This window comes from Orcinus orca, chromosome 15 (genome assembly GCF_937001465.1).
Source record: "Orcinus orca chromosome 15, mOrcOrc1.1, whole genome shotgun sequence".
Classification (NCBI taxonomy): Eukaryota; Metazoa; Chordata; class Mammalia; order Artiodactyla; family Delphinidae; genus Orcinus; species Orcinus orca.
This window is the reverse complement of record NC_064573.1, coordinates 8,552,157-8,574,535: the sequence shown is the minus strand read 5'-3', so window position 1 is coordinate 8,574,535 and position 22,379 is coordinate 8,552,157. Positions and strand designations below refer to the sequence as shown.

Sequence of the window (22,379 nt, the reverse complement as noted above, 5' to 3'; positions counted from 1 at the left end):
AGAAAATATTTTTATGTTTCTGCGTTTTGAGGACTTTCAGAGCAAATTTTACTCAAACTTGGGATCTGAGCTGAAAGCAAGTATTGGAAAGTAATTTATGAGTGTTCAAAAAAAAAAAAAATCTCGATGTATTGCCAAGATTATCACAGGAAACAAGAATTTACTATAAGGCCTACTCTACTTTTTTCCCCAACGTTCATTTTGAAAAATTTTAAACCTACATAAAAGTTGCCAGAATAGTACAACTGGTGATTCTAGGTGGAGGGTACATAATACCCACATGTCCTTTACTTAGAATTATCAATTGTAAACATTGAGCCACATTTGCCTTACTTATTTTTCTTTCTAATATATACAATAAGAAGTCTTTATAATGTATTTTTTAAAAAAAACTAGAACACCCAAAACTGATGAAAAGCAGAGTTATTGGGGCAAAGCCATGGTACCATCTCTTCTCTTTCTAACGGGCATCACTGCATGGGCACTGGAAATTTTAGTTCCTCGTGTTTTCTTATTATTCTACAGTCTGAAGTCAAATAATCCAATTTCCTAGTGAAGAAACTATTCTTGAGCACAGGAGTCCCATTATCTAGAACTGCACTGCACTGTAGGGTGGTCCAGCAGAAATGCCCTCCCGCAGAGCTGTGCTTTGGCTGTTTCTGGCTTTGGTCTTAACATTACTAAATGGACATCTTGGCACACAATTTATATTTGGGAACAGCTACTGGTCCCATAAAATCTTGTTTTACATTAAATTGTGTAGAAGCAAGAAGCACAACTGTGCATATACTTTTGCATTTTAAATTTCATTTTCCACACAAATGACTCATGAGGATGAAGTGAAAGTTTGAAACCTTGAGGGTCATATCTCCTTAGACCTCCCCTGTCTCACACGCCCCTTACAGAAGGGGTTGATTTCAGTCCCCTGAGCCATCGCTCATCTTGAGGGGAAATGAGAAGTAAATCATCCCAGCTGCACATAACCTACTTTCTTGTGTTCAAGAATAAATATCACCTTCCTGAAGCTGCTACTGCTATGCCAGTGAGTTGACTCGCAGTCGGCCAAGGCCAAGGGGTCACAATGGGGCTATTGAAGCATGTCATGCTCTTGCACCGTCTTTGACTTATGAAGGCTCACAAGGAAATCACAAAAAATACAACTTCTCTCAAAGGCACTGACACTCTAACCCCTCCTACTAATCAGTTAAGCCATTGGTTCACCACGTGGAGTACACGTGGAAATCAACCGGGGAAGGTTTTTTTCTCTTTGTTCTGGCTTCAAGCAGAAGTTCATCCAAGACCAACCAAATAGATTTTCTAGGATTTATGTATATTTCATCTGAGGCAATCGATGCTCTTGTAATTCTGATAAGCCCTGTTGGTTAAGAATCCCTGATAAGCCCTACTCGTTAAGAATCCTTGACTTAAAATATAGTAATTATTACAAAGTCTTAACAATTTTAGATGGACATTTGCAAAAGAGATATTTATTTTTCCATTGTATTTGAGGGGCAGAGAATGTCTGATTACCTAAAAGTTTCCATGTTCTTGCCTCTAATCTATTCTTATTTTCAGTGACCATATAGATTTTAAGATTTTAGATCCTAAGCTAAATAATATAACAATCTTCCATATTAATACATATTTTACATGTTTTATAAATACAAAAATATTTCCAAAGCTTATGATTCTTTTATGTTAATTATCTTTTTTTATTGCTGAAGTCATTAAGCATTTAGATACTTTTGGAACATGCATTTAATATCTTCAACTAAAAATGTGTGCTTTTGATTTTTTAAAAAATCAGAAACCTTCAACTCTAACACCCTAGTGATAAATACATCATTATATAAATACACTATATTCAGTTACTCATTCATTCATTCTACAAGTCTTTACTGAATGCATAGTTCATGCCAAGCATGTTTTAGCAACTGGGAGTATAGCCTTGAAAAAAAATAAAGTCTGACCATTCAGAGCTTACATTTATTGTGTATTTGAGAGGGGAAGCAGGCAACAAACAATGGATAATATTATAAAGAAGAGCTTAAACAAAACAAAGCTGCAGAATAAAGGGGTTAGGGAAAGTGGGAGGCCAGGAGGTGTAATCCATACAGACTGGTTAATAAAGGTGTTAATGGGTAGGTGACCTAAAATAAGGAGAGCGTGAGCTGTGAGGACATCCAGGAGAACATTATTCCAGGCCAAGGGAACAGCAAGGACAAAGAAGCATGCTTGGTGGGTTTGGGGAACAGCGAGGGGCAGAAGGCTGTAATGGAATGAACAAGAGGAGGGGGGAGGTAGGGAGGAGAGAAAAGTGGTAACGAGCGGGGACTGAGAAAAAGCATTATAGGCTGTATCAGTTGGCTAGGGCTGCTGTAACAGAGTACCACAAACTGGGTGGCTTAAATAACAGAATTTTACTGCCTCACTGTTCTTCTGGAGGCCAGAAGTCAAAGGTCAAGACGTTGTCAGGGTTAGTTCTTGAGGCTGCGAGAGAGCATCCATTCCATGTCTCTTTCCCAGCTTCTGGTGGTTTGTTGGCAATCTTTGGTGTTCCTTGGCTTGCAAAAGCATCACTCCAATCTGTGCCTTAATCTTTGTATGGCATTCTCCCTGCATGTGTGTCTGTCCCCAAATTTCCCTTTTTGTGAGGACACCAGTCATACTGAATTAGGATTCACCCTACTTCAGTATGACTTTATGCTAACTAATTATATCTGTAACAAACCTATTTCCAAATTAAGGTCACATTCTGAGGCACTAGGGGTTAGAACTTCAATGTATGAAGTTTGGGGGACATAGTTCAACCAATAACATAACCAAAAACATGGGTATTATGCTGAGTAAGATAAGAAGCCACTGGAATGTTCTGAGCAGACAAATGCCACGATCCTCCTTGTATTTTAAGAGGATCCCTTTAGCTGCTCTTTTGATGGTGGACTGCAGTCAGGCAAGGGTGGAACAGCAAAGCCTGGTAACGGATACAGCAGCCTGAATAGAGATGGGAACCTGGAAAATGGTGTGAAGCCTGACTTCTTTAAAGATACAGCTAAGGCTTCCCTGGTGGCACAGTGGTTAAGAATCTGCCTGACAATGCAGGGGATATGGGTTCGAGCCCTCGTCCAGGAAAATCCCACATGCCACGCGGCAACTAAGCCCGTGCGCCACAACTACTGAGCCTGCGCTCTAGAGCCCGTGAGCCACAACTACTGAGCCCACGTGCCTAGAGCCCGTGCTTCGCAACAAGAGAAGCCACTGCAATGAGAAGCCCACACACCGCAACAAAGAGTAGCCCCTGCTCGCCGCAGCTAGAGAAAGCCCGCACGCAGCAACAAATACCCAACGCAGCCAAAAATAAATAAAATAAATAAATTTTAAAAAAGAGATACAGCTAACAATTTCTCACAGATTAGATATCAGGTGTTGAAGGAAAGAAGCTATGGATAGATCCAGGGTTTCTGAGCTAATTAGAAAAACGAAGTTACCATTTACTGCGATGAGAAAGACTGAGTAAAAGCAGGCATTTGGTGGAAAATCAAAGTGTTTAGGACATGGTGTTTGAACTGCCTATTAAACACCCAAGTAGAGATGTCAAGTCAGATATACAAGCTGGAGATACAGATTTGTGAGATTTTTAAAATCAAGAGACTGAATGAGGAGTGATGTTGAGTACCTGCTAGTAGTCTCATTGACCACTTGGAAATTCTCTTTTGTAAAGTTCCTATTCCCATCCTTTGTGCATTGTTTACATTGGGTTGTCTTTTCCTTATTGATTTACAAATGTTCTTTGTATATTCTGGATAGAAGTCCTTTGGTAGTTGTAAAAATTGTGAACATCTTTCTTTTCACTGTCTAATGGTGTCTTTTGATAAAAAGAAATTCTTAATTCTAATGAGATTCAATTGATACTTTTTTTCATGTTAGTCGTCTTGTGTCCTCTTTAAGCAATTGTTCTACACCAAAGGTCAGGAAGATTTTCTCTAAGAAAATTTTTCATATTTAGGTCTATGATCCATTTTGAATTAATTTCTGTGTATGGTGTTAGGTGGGATCAATCAGTGGTCACTCTTTTTCCCCATGGGATAGCCAACTGATTTAGCATCATTTACTGAAATCCTTTTCCCCACAGAAATTTAGATAAGAAAACAACGTACAGCACTTACTACTTCCTGGAAATACCGTGTTTTTCCAGATAGAGAGCTAGGAGATCATCATTTGGCAGTAGAGTGAGCAACGTGGTCAGGAGACTCTTAAACTGTCGTTCCCTGTGGCCATATATGAGTGATTCTTAAATTAATTCTGAAGCAAGGAACTTGGCTTTTGCAAGTAAAAAAGGAAAATGGTTACCTCAGTCACATACTGTTGGCTTCAGGGAGAAGGCTCTCTGCAGAGCTGTATGCTCCCTTCCTGTTTTCCCATGCTGTCTCTTTCCTATAAGGACCTTCCCAAAAATCACAGGCAGTGGCCAACACACCCTAACGTCTTGACATTTTTCTACCGAGTCCCATAAAACTTCAGCCTCTTTATGCACATACATGATAACACGACCGAGTTTAAGGTTCCCAACTTCAATCCTGAGAAGGGAATGGGGGGGACAAGCCACTGCCCCCCCATCAGAGATAATGAGCAAGGGAGGTTAAGTGACTTGTTCAGATTTAAACAATTATTGAGCGATTCTACTCAGATATCAACCGCAGTTTATCTCCAAAGGCTCTTTAAACTATACTTCATACTATACATTTAAAAAGATTAATCAGAAATTAACACACCATTGTAAAGCAATTATACTCCAATAAAGATGTAAAAAAAACATTAAAAAAAAAGATTAATCATCAACGACTTTCCTCCATAATATGAGTACCTCATAATTTAATAAATAACTGGATCTTTCTAGAAAAAAATGTTCCCAGTGTATCTTCCTAGAGGTCCTTAGGCACCTGTGGAAATTACCGTTATGCTTCACAGTTAATATTTAAATCACTCTATGTATTTACAAGGACCATAGAGAAAAACTCATTATTTTGAAGGCCAGCAATTCACAATTTGAGATCATACTGTCAACTGAGAGGAATAGACTGTAGTAAGGGTAATAATTTGGGCAAAAGAGGTTTATATGATAATCCTGAAAACTAAACTACCTAGTTTTTATTAAAAATGTGAAATTAACCTATGTCCAAAAATAGGGTGAATTTTGTAAATTCTTTTACTCCTTTCAAAATCACCTGTTGTACAAAAAGGGAGTAATCTTTTACTTTACAAAAATCTTTAATATTAAGTCCTTCTATCAATTATTTGGTTTAGAACAATAAAGTATTGTTTGGAAAAGTCATACAGTCCAGAAGTCTCAATAATGCCAATTCAGAATCTTATAGTTTAACAGTTTAAGAATAAAAAGGAGACAAAGGAATTTAACACAGATTTATTAGTTACACAGATTAGTTTTGAGTGTACAACATCAAAATACTAAATGGCATTGTATGAGTCATTAAAATCTGATCATTTACTGTAGTTGTGACTGGATTCTTATGGTTTGATATAGAATTTCTACTAACATCAAACATATGTTCAGAAGCTGCAGAGTATCAAACAACTTCGAAGGAAGAAAACCACTGTTCCATAAATCTTTAAGTGACCCTAGTGATGAAGACAGGGATGCCAGATCGATGTGAAAACTCTGAATGAGAGGAAAAATATCCTCAGTTCCTATTACATATTCATCAGTTTCACTCGACTGCTTCATCCACCCAACTAAAATTTACCATATAAAAGCTGGCCGACACTCTTTTGGGACATTTGCTGGAAAGGGAAGGGACGGTTGTGAACGTCGGTGTAGAGGGTGGCTTTAGTGCTTGCATTTATGGCCTTATGCTGGCTTATGTTTACATATTTTCCATGTGGGGATTCTGACCCCCCCAGGAAGCCGGCTGTGTCCCTGGAGATTGCTTTCGCCCAGAGCTCCCTCACGTTGAACTGCTCCCCCTCCGTGTCATCCACCCACAGACAGTCAGACATGCTGAGTAAATCCCAACCCTTCATACTGATGCCAGCTGTATTGTCCTGGTCTCCTACCCTCGGAGTCCCAAAGATCCCAAAGATCTAATAGCAACAATTAGATGCTGAACAACAAATTATATGAGAAGGGAAACTAAGAAAAACAGAAAAGTAGAAAACTTACAAATGAGCACTTGAAGTAAGCCCGAGTACCAGTTATTGCAGCTAAAAACTCCATGAGGACTGAGGCTGTGACTGCCTTTTACGGCTGTATCCTCAGGAGTACGTAGAAGACATGTAATAAACATTTGCTGAAAGAATAAACTGCAACAAAATAATAGCCCCTTTTTTTACTACCTGTTTAAAACATCTTTTCTGTTTATAGGAATGGACTTAGAAAAAAGTTGAGGGCTCTTATCAGAAGAGGCCCGTCCTAATCAGTCAGTCTGCACACATCCACAGGCTGTGTGGAACCAATTTTGTGGCTGTTATTCCTCTGCCAGAGTGATTCTCACTAAAAGATATGCTCATGGCATAAAATGGGAAAAACAAATTACAAAACATTAATCTGCATAAAGTTTTGTTTTTTCATAATATACTTTCCCCATTTGTTTGCTATTTTAAAAAAGAAAACCTTGAGGCTTTAGATTCCCATTTTAGTGACAGTGAAAGTGAGGGGTGGTTGTGTTGTGTCCAAGATGACACTCTGGCAGTTGGATCAAGGACTCAAATCCAATTATTCTAGCTCTAAACTCTGTAATTAATATTTAAAATGGTCAGGTTTTACAAATACAAAATATATCAAACCTATGAATCTCAGGTTCTTCACCTTCAATATGAAAGAATTAGATTACAATCTTATCTCTATCAAGTCTGTTTAAATTTTAAAACTATGTTTCTATAATTACAAATAACTTACAATTAATAAAAGGAAAAAAAAAATCCACCGTGGAAGATGAAGTCTCAACTGTCCTTTTTGCTTTGCATAGAGAATTATTTACATCCCAGACAACCAAAAGATAAATGGTAAAAATAACAAACGGTTACATGTTTTCAATTAATTTATTTTAGAAAAATGAAGATTTACAATTGGTGCCTTAAGGCAGGATATCATGAATTCAACGAGTTAGTAACACAAACTTTCAAAACCCTTTATAGATTAGTCCAAAGTAGAAAATTATTTTTTGCCCACTCTTGGACTCAGACACATTCAGAAAAAATATATATTTATAAAAATAAAATGGCAAACCTAATCCCACCAATTAATTGATAGTCTTAACATCCTACACTTGTTTATTTGAACACTCTATATAAAAAGAATAGCTGAGTGATTTTTCCCTGTCCTACTTCCATATCATGTGAAGCAAAGATGAAAATATTTAAATTACTTTTTGCAAAATCAAAACCCAAAAGCCCCTGAAACAATACACAAGAAATATCAACAAGAACAAATATCCACTGAATGAAAACAATATAGCTAATTGTTTTACTATTCTTATAGACCCGTCCTTCAGCCGCTAGACATTTGGCTCTTCACGTTATTTCTAACTCAGATACCAGGGAGCACTATATAAAGAAGCAAGTGAAAACTCCAGGTCTAATCCACCTAAGTTTCAGATATAGAGAAATATTAACATATACAATGAAACAAAAAGGACGGCAAGCTATAAGGAGGTGCGCTGCTCCATAAAAACATGCACTTTCTCTCTTTGAAATATCTTTAAAAACTGTCTGAGCACCAGATTCAGCAACAGCAAGCATCTAGCATCTTGAATATTAGAAGTCAGAAACAGAACTTTATTGCCACTGAAAGAGAAGGCAAAACTCCAACTTACTGAAGGGTATTCCCCCTATTGATATGTAATCACAGTGAGATTCATCACTGAATTAGGATGATATCTATGTTCTTCTACAAGATTCATTAAGAAACCTTCCTTTATTTTGAAGTAATTTTTCCTAAAACGAAAACAGCATTTCTAGTAAACGCTGATATCACATTGAGGGGAAAACCATACTAGTGAGCAAAAACTTTCAACTTGTTTTGTGAGGATATTGTGACAATATCCTAAAGTAGAGACAAGTAAAAAGCAAAATTTTAATAAAAAAAAATTATTCACTTACAAACCATCTACACTTTTTGTTTCCCAAACAGACACATTTTGAAAACACAAATAAGAATATGGGGCAACAGTATAGTGTTGTGAAAAAAGATAACAGAGCACTAAGGCATTAATTTATAGACAAGAAGATCTCGAAATACAAAGAACACTGGACTTTGTTGATACATATTAAGCTTTGCTCCTTTTTTTTTCTTTTCCCTGTTTTGGTCTTTAATTTATAGGTGTGCTTGACAAAAGACAAAACCATGCAGATAACAGACATCTGTTAGTGATAGACATGAAGAAAGAAGCCATGACATTTTTACAGCTTCCTCCTGCCACTGGTAGTGGCTAAGCTGTAACTTCCCTTCCAGGCCGAGACTAACGTGAGGCATCTGTATTTAGCTAAGCTTTTCACAGCTGCAAAATAAGCTTGACTGCTGCCAACATTAATATCTATTTTCCAAAAGACTGTCTCATTACTCTTTAGAGAGAAATTTCCTTGTTAAATTAACAGCATTTATCTCCAGTTTCCATTTAAGAATAACATTTCATTCTAGTATTTCGTGAAATTTCCTGGGACTGCATACGTGCTTCATTTATAAAAATGATAATAGTGGGGCGCCAAACATCAAGAACAAGTAATACGAGAGAGCAATTCCTAGTAACTCCTTAGGACAAAGGCACAAGAGCCTCAGGTTAGTAGTGATCAGCTTGGCATCAGAAATAGCCCCAGGCTGCCCTGGGGGCCACAGCCCTAAACAGCTTCACTATCAGGACCATGAATTACATAGTTTTAAAGTGATGAAACATTTAAAAATGTTTCATAACTCAATGAATAACCACCCAGATTACAGTCACTTAATAAAAATCCTAAACTTAGCTAAAATGAAGGTCTCAAACATAAACTAATCTACCATAAACATACCACACTGTTATTTAAAAGATACCAGTTTTCGTACATAACTTGGGATAGAATTCCTATGTTATTCCGTTATGGAGAGAAGATGAGAGGTCATTAGCTGAAATGGATAACAACGGGGAGGACGGAGAAGGTAACTGGCAGATGTCTTTAATCACTGGACATGAAGTTTCTTTAACAGGCTGATTATGCCACTCATTACTCATTATGAACACAGACACGCCCATAATATTACATAACAGATGTGTGTCAATAAATTTCATATGTGTATATGTATGTGTGTATGTGTATATATATACATACACACACACTAGATTATAAATTACTATAAAGTTACCATACCATAAAATAAAAACATGATATATATTACTTTTTAAAAAGCAGCAGGAGCTTTTTACCAAAGAAAAAATTTTAGACGAAATCCCAATATATAAAACAGAGAAATAAAAGTATGCTGTTCTGGCTAAAGCAGTGCAGGGGTGACAGAGACCCCCCTCCCTTCCTGCAGTGTTGGCTGAGACACCTTCTTAGTGTCCAGGGCATCATTTGAAATCACTGATCCAAGTAAATCCTGTTTCTGCTGCAAAGATTAAACATAAGACTATTTTTTTTTCCCCACGATATAGGCCCGTATGAAAGTTTTATAATGTAACTGAGTATAAAGGTAAAAAGTAACATTTCCTCTCCTTTAAAAATAACAAAATAAAATCACTATGCTGTATAAAACCAAATTATTTTATCTCATAATCTTAATTTGATCCTTGGAAAAAGTTATTAGTTCTCCTTAAAGTGCCTAAATTTTAAAGACTTAATTTTGTCCATATAAATCTTATCCAAAACATGAGGAGAATGGATGGTAGGAGGTGGAGGTGTTATTTTTCTCTATCACACACGTATCTTCTACCTGCCTGGCCAATTTAAGTATTCTGCCCAAGAATCTTAATTTTGTCACAGAATATTCAGATAGAGAAACATGCAAATAGAACTGATCTGGTAGAACAACATCTATAAGGTAAACTTTGATGGAGTGTTTTGATTTTGTTTGTTTTAGACAAACGTTTCATCTCTTTGCTCCAAACATCTCCCCATTTACGGAAGGACTATTTTATAACCCATGCAGTTGATGTCAGCAAAATACAAACACCGTGTTCTCTTCTGTAAAGGTCATGATTAAATGTCTAAATTCAATGAATAGACTCTTTAATAATTTGAAATCCTATGAAATATTTTATCTTGGTAAAGTCTCAGTCTTTCTTCTTTTCTAACACATCTTTGGGTTCTTGCACTGCAGGCACCAGAGAGTCCCCACTCCTGGGCTCCTGTTTTTCTTTGCTCTCTTCTACCGGTTCTGGGCTTTCCGTCTCACCTTTGGACACTTCATACCGTTCTTCTATGTAACCTCCGTCTGTGTCAGCTGTGTAGATGCCGTAGCACATGATGCTGATGACACCCAGTGGCAGGCCAAAGAGAAAGCAGCCCATAAGTGGAGAGCTCTTGAATATAGACTGTGGAAAGATAGTTACATCCCTCATTTGTATTCCGATATAAAAAGCACAAATGAATTTAAAACCACTACAGATTTCTTCCTCTTGCTGCCATTCAACTTGCTTTTAGTTCCAGTGAATCAATGTCAATATTTCCGTTGTGACTATCACGTGAAAGGCCCTTTAGAAAGTTTATACCCATGTACGTGTGTATGTATAACCAGCTATTGGCAGCAGAAAAAGGCACCAAGTTGTCCACTACCTTTTCAAAAGATGTTTATTTTTCTCACATTAATCACAAAGGTCTCTTTTGAGATGGCTATTATGTGCCAAGAGCTGTACAGTTATATCCTGGCTATAGGAATCTGCTATGGAGAAGGGTGGTTATTGCATATAATATTCTCTTCACATAACATTTTTAACAATTTTTTCACTTGTCTGGTTAGTAGTAAAGCAACATTAACTTAATAATTTCCCTCAGTTTATATACTGTCTCCTCGGCTCCCAGAAAAGTAAACGCAATTTAACTGAATAGGTTTTGCAACTATAATATATTCTATGGATTGTGACTATAACTCTTGAGAACTAAATAGACAAGTTCAGAGGAGAGCAGGGTCACTTTGGATTGAGATAATGGAAAAAGGCATCACAGAATAAAGGTGTTTTGAGGCAGAAACGTAAGCATAAGAACAAGGCAGGCCAGGGTACAGTGTGAGCTCAAAGCCTGAGGAGGAGAATATGTGAGACGGACAGAGAATTGTGAGGGGCATCACAGGAAAAGGGAAGGAAAGTGATCAGAACTGATTATTTTAGTGGTACTAATTAGGCAGAGGACTGGAGGCAGGGCAAGAGGAAGTGTGAAGACCAAGTGGAGGCTAGGGCAGCAGCCACACATAATGGGATAAGGGCCCCATCCATAGAAAGAAGGTCACTGACAAACTGAAGGATGCACGGAGTAACTGATGAGTTATTAGCGTGACTTTACTTCCCACCAACAGAAGAAGGTTGGCTCTGTTTTGCTTTTGGCCGTAATGAACGAAAATACCCGTGGAGGAGCTCAAGATAGACAACTAGGACTAAGTTTAAGGCTCCAACAAATTTAGGGCTGCCCTGCAGTCAGGCTGACTGACAGTGGAAGCTGGGGTCGTAAGAGAGATTTCTTAGAGTTCTCAGCAAGAAGGCTTCAGATCCAAGGGCTGAAAAGGGCAGGAGGAGGAAAGAAACTCTGAAAAACACTTTAAGTCATGCTATCAGGTTCAGTGGTTCTGAATTCCAGTTAACTCACCAATCATACAGAAATGAATAACTGGAGAAACTTAATATCCACCTGATTAGGATCTTTTCTTAACGTAAATATGTACTAGTTCTTATCTTGCGAGTTAAGAATATGTACTTTTACTGAATCCTTTGAAATTCCAGATTTTACCTTAGTTAGACATAACCTGTATACCGATATAGTCTCAATTATTAGTGACACTAAACACACTGTCACAACTTACCACAATAGTAGATTTGGCATCAAATACTATTCTTTTCAATCTCTGCAAAATGCTATCCCCTCCTTGGGCCTTAAATTTAACAAGAAAAAAACAATTGTTATTTCAGTACTATTATTTCATTTTTCTGTTAGATAATCTTACAATTGCAGGTCAAGAGTTGACTACAAAAGATTACACACAGCACCTGAAAGAGCCGCGGGGTAAATATTTACTGGTTTCTCTGTCCCACCCTCCTTCTGCTCTCTCGTATGAACACAGTCTGACTCTCCTCTGAAAACTCATCCTCCCTGGTCACAGTCCAAGCAGCTCGGCTGAGGCTGACCCACCCAAGTGCCGGCCTGCCCAGCTTTTCAGTTTAGCTGAGAGTGTTACAGCTGCTGCAGGATATCCTCACTGTCCTGCAGGGAAAGTCTCTCCGATGATGAAACCCAAAAAGAAAAAAGTGCTGGAAGGCAGAGGGAGAAAAATTCCTGATGAAAATCCATCAAATCCCTGCATTCAGCCATGCCTGAAGGCTGGCTCATTCCTTGAATTTCACTAACTTACAAATAGAAGGGTTCTCACTCATACAGGTGAGCATCATTTCAACAAGTGTTATTTTCACAAATATAAAATTCCTACTATGTGATTAAGAGTGTTTCCAAAGAAGAAATACTTGTTACTCTGTGAAGCAACTTTCAAATAGTTTGTGTAAAGCTGAAACAAGTCTCGCAAAGTAATAATTACACTTCACAAAAGCACTGAAGTCTCTTCTCTTCTTATCTTATTCTAGTATATTGAATTAAGATGCATGTTGGCCACAACCTGCTGAAGTGATTTCATGACCCTCTAATACGGGCTACAACCCAGTTTGAAAAACACTGCAATATGGTTTACAGAAAAAAACAGTTAAGATTCTCCATTCATCATTTCTGAGAAATAGTTTGTAGGATTATATTTGGAACACTCCACTGGGGCTGGTTTTAAATACATTTCCTGATCTTTTAAGAAACTGTGGTGCTATTCACAGGTTTTTTTAGAAAACCAATCCAAGTAACTTAATGCAATTGTATTCTTGAATCCAGTGAGGTACTAAGAGTCAGGAAGTTCACTATCGGATAGCTCTGTACCCTGCAGACCTCTTAGCATCCCTAGCCCCTGACTCTAAATGCCAGTAACACCTCCCCGCATCACTATGACAATCTATGTCCTCCAAATAACATTCCACCCATTAGCAGCCTCTGCCACTTAGGTCCTGGGGAAGGTGACTCTGCGTATCATGTGAGAGAAGCAAGAATGGAGGCCTGCCCCTCACCCTGGGTGATGGCCGACTCTTTCTTTCAGAATCAGAAGAAAATAACTCATTTCTCCTCCACCTCCTCCCATCACCCCATTGCAATTAAAGCAAAAACTCACATCTACTGTGCCATCCAAAACATTATTAATGAACTGGACCATGTCTTCTGCATTCTTAATCTGTCTATCTAGTAAAAAGTACTGTTGGTTTGAAGTATTCAGTACAACCACAGTTGGGACTTTTAATTCACTGAAAATAGAAAAACAAAAGAAATCAAAATACATGTTAAACACAGAGACAACAAATATTCTGATACTTATTTGAATTATATCTAAATAACTAGATGTGCAAAAGGAGGGAGCTATAATAGCTTTGCCTTCCTTTGTTTACATAAAGAAAAATTCAAATTGTGCATCAATTTAAAAAATAGCTAAATTAACATTTATGAAAACTATTAGTATACAACATCAGACAAATGAGTATTCACGATCAAACCTAAGGATAAAAATTATTATGTATGAAGTATCAATTTCTGGGCAATATAATTCCTGGCCACAAGTTTATCTTAAATACCATCACTTTAATTATATACAGCCCACCTCAGTTAAAGGGCATTCAGGCAGCTAGAGAAGGAACAGCATGGTCTCCAGAGTTACACTGCCTGTGTTCGGATCTGATGCTTTCCCAAAACTTTGTTTAAGTCTAATACTTTTCATTTATAAATGAATAAAGGTGTGGGGGGCAGGGTACCTATCTTGCTACAGAAGTTAAATGAGAAAATTCAAGTTAAATATCCAGCACATTCCTTGTATCAATACATCATATACATTCAATAAATACTATTCCAAATTCTCTGAATGCCCACTACCCTATGCTATAATCACCCCATCCTCTTGGGTGCTTCAGTGATATACTAGACGTCAATTCAGTTTGCAGACAAAAACCATAATATTACTAATGTGTCATTTACTTCAAATAATTTTTTATCCCTTCAAGAATAGGGTTTTGCGTAATCATAAAAAGGTGCTTAATTCTGTATGCCACCTACATTATCAATTTATGTTTATTCATATGTCCATATGAATGTATTATGCAAAAGCACAAAACTCTACAGTAGAAACAATTTACAGCACTGTATTATCACCACATAAGTAACTGGGTCCAGGAGGTTGCTTTCTTGTTTATAATTCTCTATCCCTCCCCACACCACGTCCTTCTCTCATTGAGGCAAAACATGATCCCTGATGTTGGGCTCAGCCGTGTGGTTTGGCCAATGGGAAGGCACAGAAATGACTGAAGCAGAGGCTTGAAATGTGCTTGCCTTCTTGTGTTTCTGCTATTGCCATGAGAAGAACATCCCCCAGGAAAATATCCCTCCAGGGTCAAGGACATGGAAGACACGTAGGGTAGACCTGGACCTAACTGGCAGCTTGGAGCCACGTCTGGCTGTTCCCGGCTAAGGTTAGCCAAGCCCAGACGAGTGAGAGAGAATAAAGGATTGCTGTTTTATGCCACTGGGTATCAGGGTGTTTTGTTATCCAGTATTATTGTTAGGCAATAATTAACTGTAACTAAAAAAAAATCTTAGCTTCATTCCTGTTTATAAAAACATGAGACAACTGTTTAACTTACAGTAGTTTAGTTATCATCATATTGCATCAGTAGCAAAATTCTATTTTTATGGAATGAAGTAGAACCTGGTCTTCCTATAAAAAATCTTATGAAAAAGTTAGATACACAGCTGAACTAGAAACAAGTTGTTCTGAAATAATTCCATCTGAATAACGATGAAAAATAGCACCTCATCCTATTCCCTCTTAACTATACTCACAAAAATCAAACACAAAGTAATTTAATAGACCAAAGGTCTGAGAGTACCCTGTTTACTTTGAGAAAAAGTAAAAAACATCGTCAACACTACAGTGTTAACTATCTTATATAATATCACATATCTGCCCTAAGTTAAAAACTTTTAGGCGTCAATACTTATTGAATTCTACCAATTTATGTGTCAATACTGATCTTACAGTAGTTGGGAGATTTTGCAGTAAGAGAGATCTGCATTTGAGGACTGGATCTCTTTGACTTACTTGCTGAGCATCCTTTGGCTTATTATTTAACTTCCTTGAGTTTCTTCTAAGAAATTTCAATTTCCTCATCTATATAAAATGGAAATAACAGTACTTATACCTTACTGAGTTAGTGTAAAAGTCAGAAAACATACATTAACAACTCAGTACAGTGTTGGTCACAGGGTAAGTGCTCGTTAAGGACTTTCGATTATTATATAGCCATCATTATATGCCTTCTGTCTTCTCTCAAAAAAAAGCCAAGTATGAATTTAAAAAAAAAACAGTAAGAGGTTGGTGGTAGAGATTATTGTTCTCTGACCATAACTGCAGCAAAACTTCTATCTCACAACTCACATTAGAAATAATACTCATGAAGGAATGTCCATCCATCTCTAGAAATTCTGAATATTATCCTGAATCAAGGAGTTATTTATCAGATGCAAATTGCTTTGGCCTCTTGCCCAAAATGTTTTACTGCATCACTTTATTGGCTTGCCTCCAAAGACATTATAAATGGTTGTATCGAAGTCCCTACTATATATACTGTAAAGGTCCTATTAAAAATAAATTTCTATTATAATGTGCCCCCCCTTTATGAGATTATATAGCATAGCAATTTCTCTTAGGTTTCTACAAGGTCAGCCATACTCCTATAAGCAACAGTTATTCTATAGGGGACGGGAAATGTATAAACAATGTTTTTCTACTTTGTCTTGAGTATTAAAAATTCAAATTGTTTAAGTACCTTTAGTAATTGTATAGATCCTTTATTTTATTTCCCTTTGTCTTGATTTCTTCATTATATATTACATCTGGTACTTTATGTCTTCGGTAAACCCTCTCAAATTCTTATTGGAATAAGGATAATGAATTGATTATAAATGAATAAAGGTACTTTACTTCGTAATTTTAGGCTCTTACCTGAAAATTATGAATGTTATTCTGGGTTTATGAGTTGGTAAAGCTCTGGAGGGCTTCTGCCATCTTCACGTCCAGGCTATTTTAAGACCCATTTTCCAAACACTCTTGTGTTTGCTATTACACTCTGCCTGAAATAACCTCGCTGCATTCTTCATTCAGCTACTTCTCATTCTTTAGACTCTCCCTTAATTACCGGCTCTTGTGGCAAGCGTTTCCTGAGCCCCTGCGCCTTGCTGTGCATTTTGGTGTGGCTGGGTCTCTCCGTGCTTCCAGAGCTCCGTACCACACAGGCCTTCCCACACAGTGCTGGAGTCACCGTGCTGTTTCACCCAGCAGACCGTGAGCATCTGAAGACAGGGCCTCTATAATTTACTCATCTTTTTGCATCAACAGTGCAATGCCAAACACAGTGTGTGACTTACAGCAAATATTCACTAAACGTCCGCTGAACAGAGTAGGCTTTTATTTGAAACTTATTAATTCAGTATAGGTCTGGTAAATGTTTTCTAATATCAACTTTCTGAAGTGACAAATCAGATCTTTACATCATAAGCATAATCAATATTATATTAGAGCTGCAAAGTTTTCCTATAAACTTACTTTAGTCTGTTAAATTCTTCTAGAATAGCAATTAATTCTTAAATGCTAAAAATTTTCTACTTAAGTTACATTTATTCATTAAAACTGAACTTAGGGTTCATATTAAACAGAAACTACAAAGTTTACAAGTTTTTGAATGATGTTTTCTTTCCAAAATACTATAAATTGTCAACACTAAATTGGGAGGTTTTTTTTTTTAGTATAGAGAACTTTAAAGTTTAATAAGTTTCAAATACAGATTTAAAAACTAAAGTAAATATTTAATGGGAGAATATCTGCATTGGCATATACAAAGGTTTGCGTTTTTCAGCTATTAGTCCTGCCTGTCTCTGAAAAACAGAAATTTAAAAATTGATAGAGTCGGGACTTCCCTGGAGGTCCAGTGGTTAGGACTCCGTGCTTCCACTGCAGTGGGCACAGGTTCAATCCCTTGTCAGGGAACTAAAATCCCACAAGCCACACAGTGTGGCCAAAAAAAAAAAAAAAAAAATCGATAGAGTTGATAGCAAAATCATTTCGTCATTTAGCATTTTACTTACTCCATCAGCAAGGTATTTATATAGTCATTTCCATCCATATGGCCAAACTGAAAATCCCTAATCAACAACAACCAAAAAGAACAGAGAAAGAGAGGACAATATTAAATACAAAGCACTGAATTTAGGGTTTGGTAAGCATGCAAACACTGTAAACATTTAACATATCAATCACATACAATAAATATAAAAAAGTATGAATCCTACTGGCTTTTGAGATACAAACACGTAACAAATTAAGCAAATTTTAAGACATTTCTATTTTGTTTTATACTGTGTAACACAAGAAATACATATATCATTGATATATCATTAGAAGACTTAGAATAAAAAGGGCATAATAAGTAATGCAACAAATTTATACTGACTGTCTTTTATAACAGTAACAAACTGATTTAGCATACAGGAAAAAATATCACCTATTTTTTATGTTCCTATTAAAATAGGAACATTTTGAGTTCCTATTAAAATCGTCATCTGTATCTGACTTGTGATTGCTCATTTAATTTTATTTCAAATGTATGAGTATACAGGCAACCTCCTTTTATTGGGCTTTGCTTTACTGCAGTTCCCAGATACTATGTTTTTTACAATCTGAAGGTTTCTGGCAACCCTGCTTTGAGTGAGTCTATCTGTGCTATTTTTCCAACAGCATTTGCTCACTTCATGTCTCTGTGTCACATTTTTGGTAATTCTCACAATATTTCGAACTTTTTTCATTATTATTATACCTGCTCTGGCGATCTGTGAGCAGTGATTTTTGATGTTACCATTGTGATGTTTGGGGTGCCACGAACTGTGCCCATACAAGACTTCGAATTTAAGCAATAAATGTTTTGTGTGTTCTGACTGCTCCACCAACCAGCCGTTCCCCCATCTCTCTCCCTCCCCCTCTCCCTGGACCTCCCTATTCCTTAAGACCCAACAATATTGAAATTAGACCAGTTAATAACACTACAATGGCCTCTAAATGTTCAAGTGTAAGAGTCCCCACGTCTTTCACTGTAAATCAAAAGCTATAAAAGATCAAGCTTAGTAAGGAAGGGAAGTTGGAAGCTCAGATAGGCTGAAAGCTAGGCCTCTTCCAGCAAACAATTAGCCAAGTTGTGAATGCAAAGGAAAACTTCTTGAAGGAAATTAAAAGTGCTACTCCAGCGAATACATGAATGGTAAGAAAGTAAAACAACCTTATTACTGATATGCAGAAAAGTTTCTGTGGTCTGGGTAGATCATCAAACCAGCCACAATATTTCCTTAAGGCGAAGCCTAATCCGAAGCAAGGCCCAAACTCTCTTCAATTCTATGAAGGCTAAGAGAGGAGAAGAAGCTGTAGAAGAAAAGTCTGAAGCTAGCAGAGGTGGGTTCATGAGGTTTAGGCAAAGAAGCCATCTTCGTAACATGAAGTGCAAGGTGAATCAGCAAGTGCTGATGTAGAAGCTGCAGCAAGGTATCCAGAAGGTCTAGCTAAGGTAAGTCATGAAGGTGGCTACACTAAACAACAGATTTTCAGTGTAGATGAAACAGCCTTATACTGGAAGAAGCCACCATCTAGGATTTCTAGCTAGAGAGAAGTCAACAATGCCTGGCTTCAAAACTTCAAAGGACAGGCTGACTATCTTGTTAGGGGCAAACATAGTTGGTGACTTTGAAACCAATGCTCATTTACCATTCTGAAAATACTAGGGTCCTTAAGATTTATGCTAAATCTATCCTGCCTTTTGCCCTACAAATGAACAACAAAGCCTGGATGCAGCACATCTATTTACAACATGGTTTACTGAATATTTTAAGCCTCACTGTTGAGACCTACTGCTCAGAAAAAAAGAGATTCCTTTCAAAATATTACTACTCATTGACAATGCACTTGGGTCACCCAAGAGCTCTAATGGAGATGCACAATAAGATTAATGTTGTCTTCACTCCTGCTAACACAACACCCATTCTGCAGCTCATGGATCAAGGAGTCATTTTGACTTTCAAGTCTTCTTATTGAAGAAACGCGTATCCTAAGGCCACAGCTGCCATAGATAGTGATTCCTCTGATGAATCTGGGCAAAGTAAACTGAAAACCTCTGGCAAGGAATCACCATTCTAGATGCCATTAAGAACATTCATTATTCACAGGAAGAGGTCAAATATCACCATTAACAGGAGTTTGGAAGAAGCTGATTCCAATCCTCATGGATGATTTTGAGGGGTTCAAGATTTCAGGAGAGGAAGTAATTGCAGATGTGGTGAATACAGTAAGAAAACTAGACTTAGAAGAGGAGGCTGAAGATGTGAATGAACTGGTATAATCTTGTGATAAAACCTGAATGCATAAGAAGCTGCTTCCTCCGGATGAGCAAATGAAGAGGTTCCTTAAAAGTGGTTCCAGGAATCTACTCCTGGTGAGGGGGCTGTGAGGACTGTTGAAATGACAACATTTAGAGGATTCAGAATATTACATAAACTTAGTTGACAAAGGAGCAAGGTTTGAGAGGACTGCTTCAAATTTTGAAAGATATTCGACTATGGGTAAAATGCTACCAACGCTACGGAGAAATCGTTCATGAAAGGAAGAGTCAATGGATGAGGCAAACTTCACCGCTGTCCCATTTTAAGAAAAAGCCACAGCCACCCTGACCTGCGGTGACCACCACCCTGGCCAGTCAGCAGCCATCAACACTGGGGCAAGACCCTCCACCAGCAAAAAGATGACAACTCACTGAAGCCTCAGATGATGGTCAGCATTTTTAAAGTGCGTACAGTTTTTAGAGACAATGCTACCGCACACTTAATATACAAAAACGTAACTTTTATATGTTAAATAGAACCAAAAATTTCATGCAACTTGCTGTACTGCGCTGGGCTGGAGCCAAGCCCACCATACCTCTGAGGTATATGCCTGTATGTGCATATTTTCTTACCACCAACTTATCCCCAATCCTATCAAGACTCAGGTATGATACAAATTACAAGGTTTTTTTTAAACCTGTAAGACATATATCAATAAACTTCAAACAATTCATACTGAAATGCTACATGCTGTAATTCACTTCAGCTCCTTGATTCATCTTTGAAAGTATGAAATACTCCTGTGTTTGCTTTACTGTATTACAAAACCTAATTAGACAAAGATAATGGAGCCTTCCAGAATGCAAACACCTACCTGTGGAACTGGTCTCTATAATCTCTAGCAACTTCCTGAATAATTGACTTTAATCTGTGAGAAAACAAAAAATACATGAATATTCCATTTCATCAACTTGAAAAATATAATTACTCAATTATCATATATGCTGCCTTATCTAATATCTAACACTGCAGGAAAAGTAAGATACTATATCAAGTTTATCTGAAGCCATGTAAAGTCTGAATTGGATGATATTTGAAGCTTAAAACTATTTCAAGGCACCATACCTGGTATGTTCAACTGATGTATTTTTCTCATCAATTACTGCGATAGCCACAAGCTTTCCTGAAATTAAGAATGACATATCTAAATTCAATAATCCTCATTAAACTTTTCAATTATTACTGTAGCAATGAATAGGAAAATAGTATATAGTTTCCAGAATTCAATTCCAATTATCTTAAACATGTTATGCTTGGCAGAGTGAAACAGTGAACTGTTGACTCCAAGTGATAAACTCCCACCTACCTCCCATCCCTGAAATGTAAATATCAATAACAGTAAATATTTAACAATCCATATACTCAAATTGTTATTTTTTTCACACAACCCACACACTAAAGTAAGTATTTTGTTGAAAACTAAAACTATAAGGAACCAGTTGATAAAAGAAATATACTAAGAATGACTACAGCTCTGAAAAAATGGTATAGAACGAGAAAATGATTTTTACAATGTTATTCCCTTTGGTACCACGGGCCACTGTTTGCTAGTAATTAATGCACAAAATAAAACTGACTCAAATTTATTTAACCCTCAACAGAACATAAATCATATTCATCTCTGACATCCTCCAGGACAGCAGCGTGACGTAACAACTAGAGCACTGGTATGGAAGTCAGAAGACCAGACCCTGCAATCCAGCAGGGTCTATCATGTTCCAGGCCTGGGAGAACAACAGTGAAGCACAGCATCCATTAGCCATGTGCCTTAACCTCAGAGGATGCCAACTTATTTTAGAAACTATTATCTATTTCAAAGTCATCTGGAAAGTTGAATGAGATTACATGTACAAAAATGCTCGGATAGTTTCCGGCTCAGAGTAGGTACATAAACGTAGGATTAAATCGACAATCTTTCAATCTCATCCCCATATCTTCTCTAATTTCATACTTAAATTCTATACAAACTTTAAATTCTACACAATCTTGACGCTTCTTTTAACCTTCAGCTAAAATCATTAGTTCATAATGTTTATTTCCCCTCTTGAAATATTACTGCATTTACTGTTCAGTGTTTGGTTTTTACTGTTATGCCTTTAATTTAAAGTGCTTCATGAGTGTTTTCAAAATGCCTACAACATGTCCAGCATCTTCCCACAGGCCGACACAGGGGGTTTCTCGCGTATTAAGTTCACAGTCACTGGGCGCCGAGCAGTGGACCCGGCACAGGGCTAGTTCCCGAGGCCACAGTGAGGAGCACACCGACACAGCTCTGCACTTGGGGAGGACAATCACACACACACAGACGTGTAGTTAACAATCAGAAGACTTGGGGAGGACGGGGACATGGGGTTTATAAAAGAACATTTTATAAGAGTAAACTAATGTAGTTCCAGGGGGTTAGTGAAAGACTTTCCTAAGAAAGCAGTATTTGGTCTGAGTTTGACAGATGAATATAAATTCACTACACTTTTCCAGGCAAAGAAAACAGAATGCTTAAAGGTGCTCTGGTGCAAGGTACACAGCCTTTTCAGGAAAATGAACAGTCAGCGTGGCCGGAGACGGGAGAGAGTGAGACAAAACGGGAAAGTAAGCAGGAGTCGGAAGATGCAGGGACCTGCAGTCGTCAGAAGTCCTGA

General features: G+C 37.4%; 1 protein-coding gene across 5 annotated transcripts in view; it reads right to left on the bottom strand.

The window, feature by feature from the left end:
* Positions 1–22,379, bottom strand: part of TMX3 (thioredoxin related transmembrane protein 3) — a 436,882-nt gene that overhangs the window by 385,427 nt on the left and 29,076 nt on the right. For 2 of the 5 annotated variants that reach the window (XM_004268077.3, XM_049698011.1), the window contains 6 exons: positions 20,806–20,863; positions 20,555–20,608; positions 17,407–17,463; positions 13,394–13,523; positions 11,999–12,067; positions 7,038–10,520 (listed from right to left, as the gene is read on the bottom strand). In XM_004268077.3, the coding sequence (XP_004268125.1) occupies positions 10,260–10,520; positions 11,999–12,067; positions 13,394–13,523; positions 17,407–17,463; positions 20,555–20,608; positions 20,806–20,863 (629 nt within the window). In that variant the 3' untranslated portion in view covers positions 7,038–10,259. Of the gene's footprint in view, positions 1–7,037; positions 10,521–11,998; positions 12,068–13,391; positions 13,524–15,364; positions 15,434–16,091; positions 16,195–17,406; positions 17,464–20,554; positions 20,609–20,805; positions 20,864–22,379 lie in introns of those variants that run through there. The other 3 variants (XR_007471698.1, XR_004482431.2, XR_004482432.2) reach the window with 3 other exon arrangements.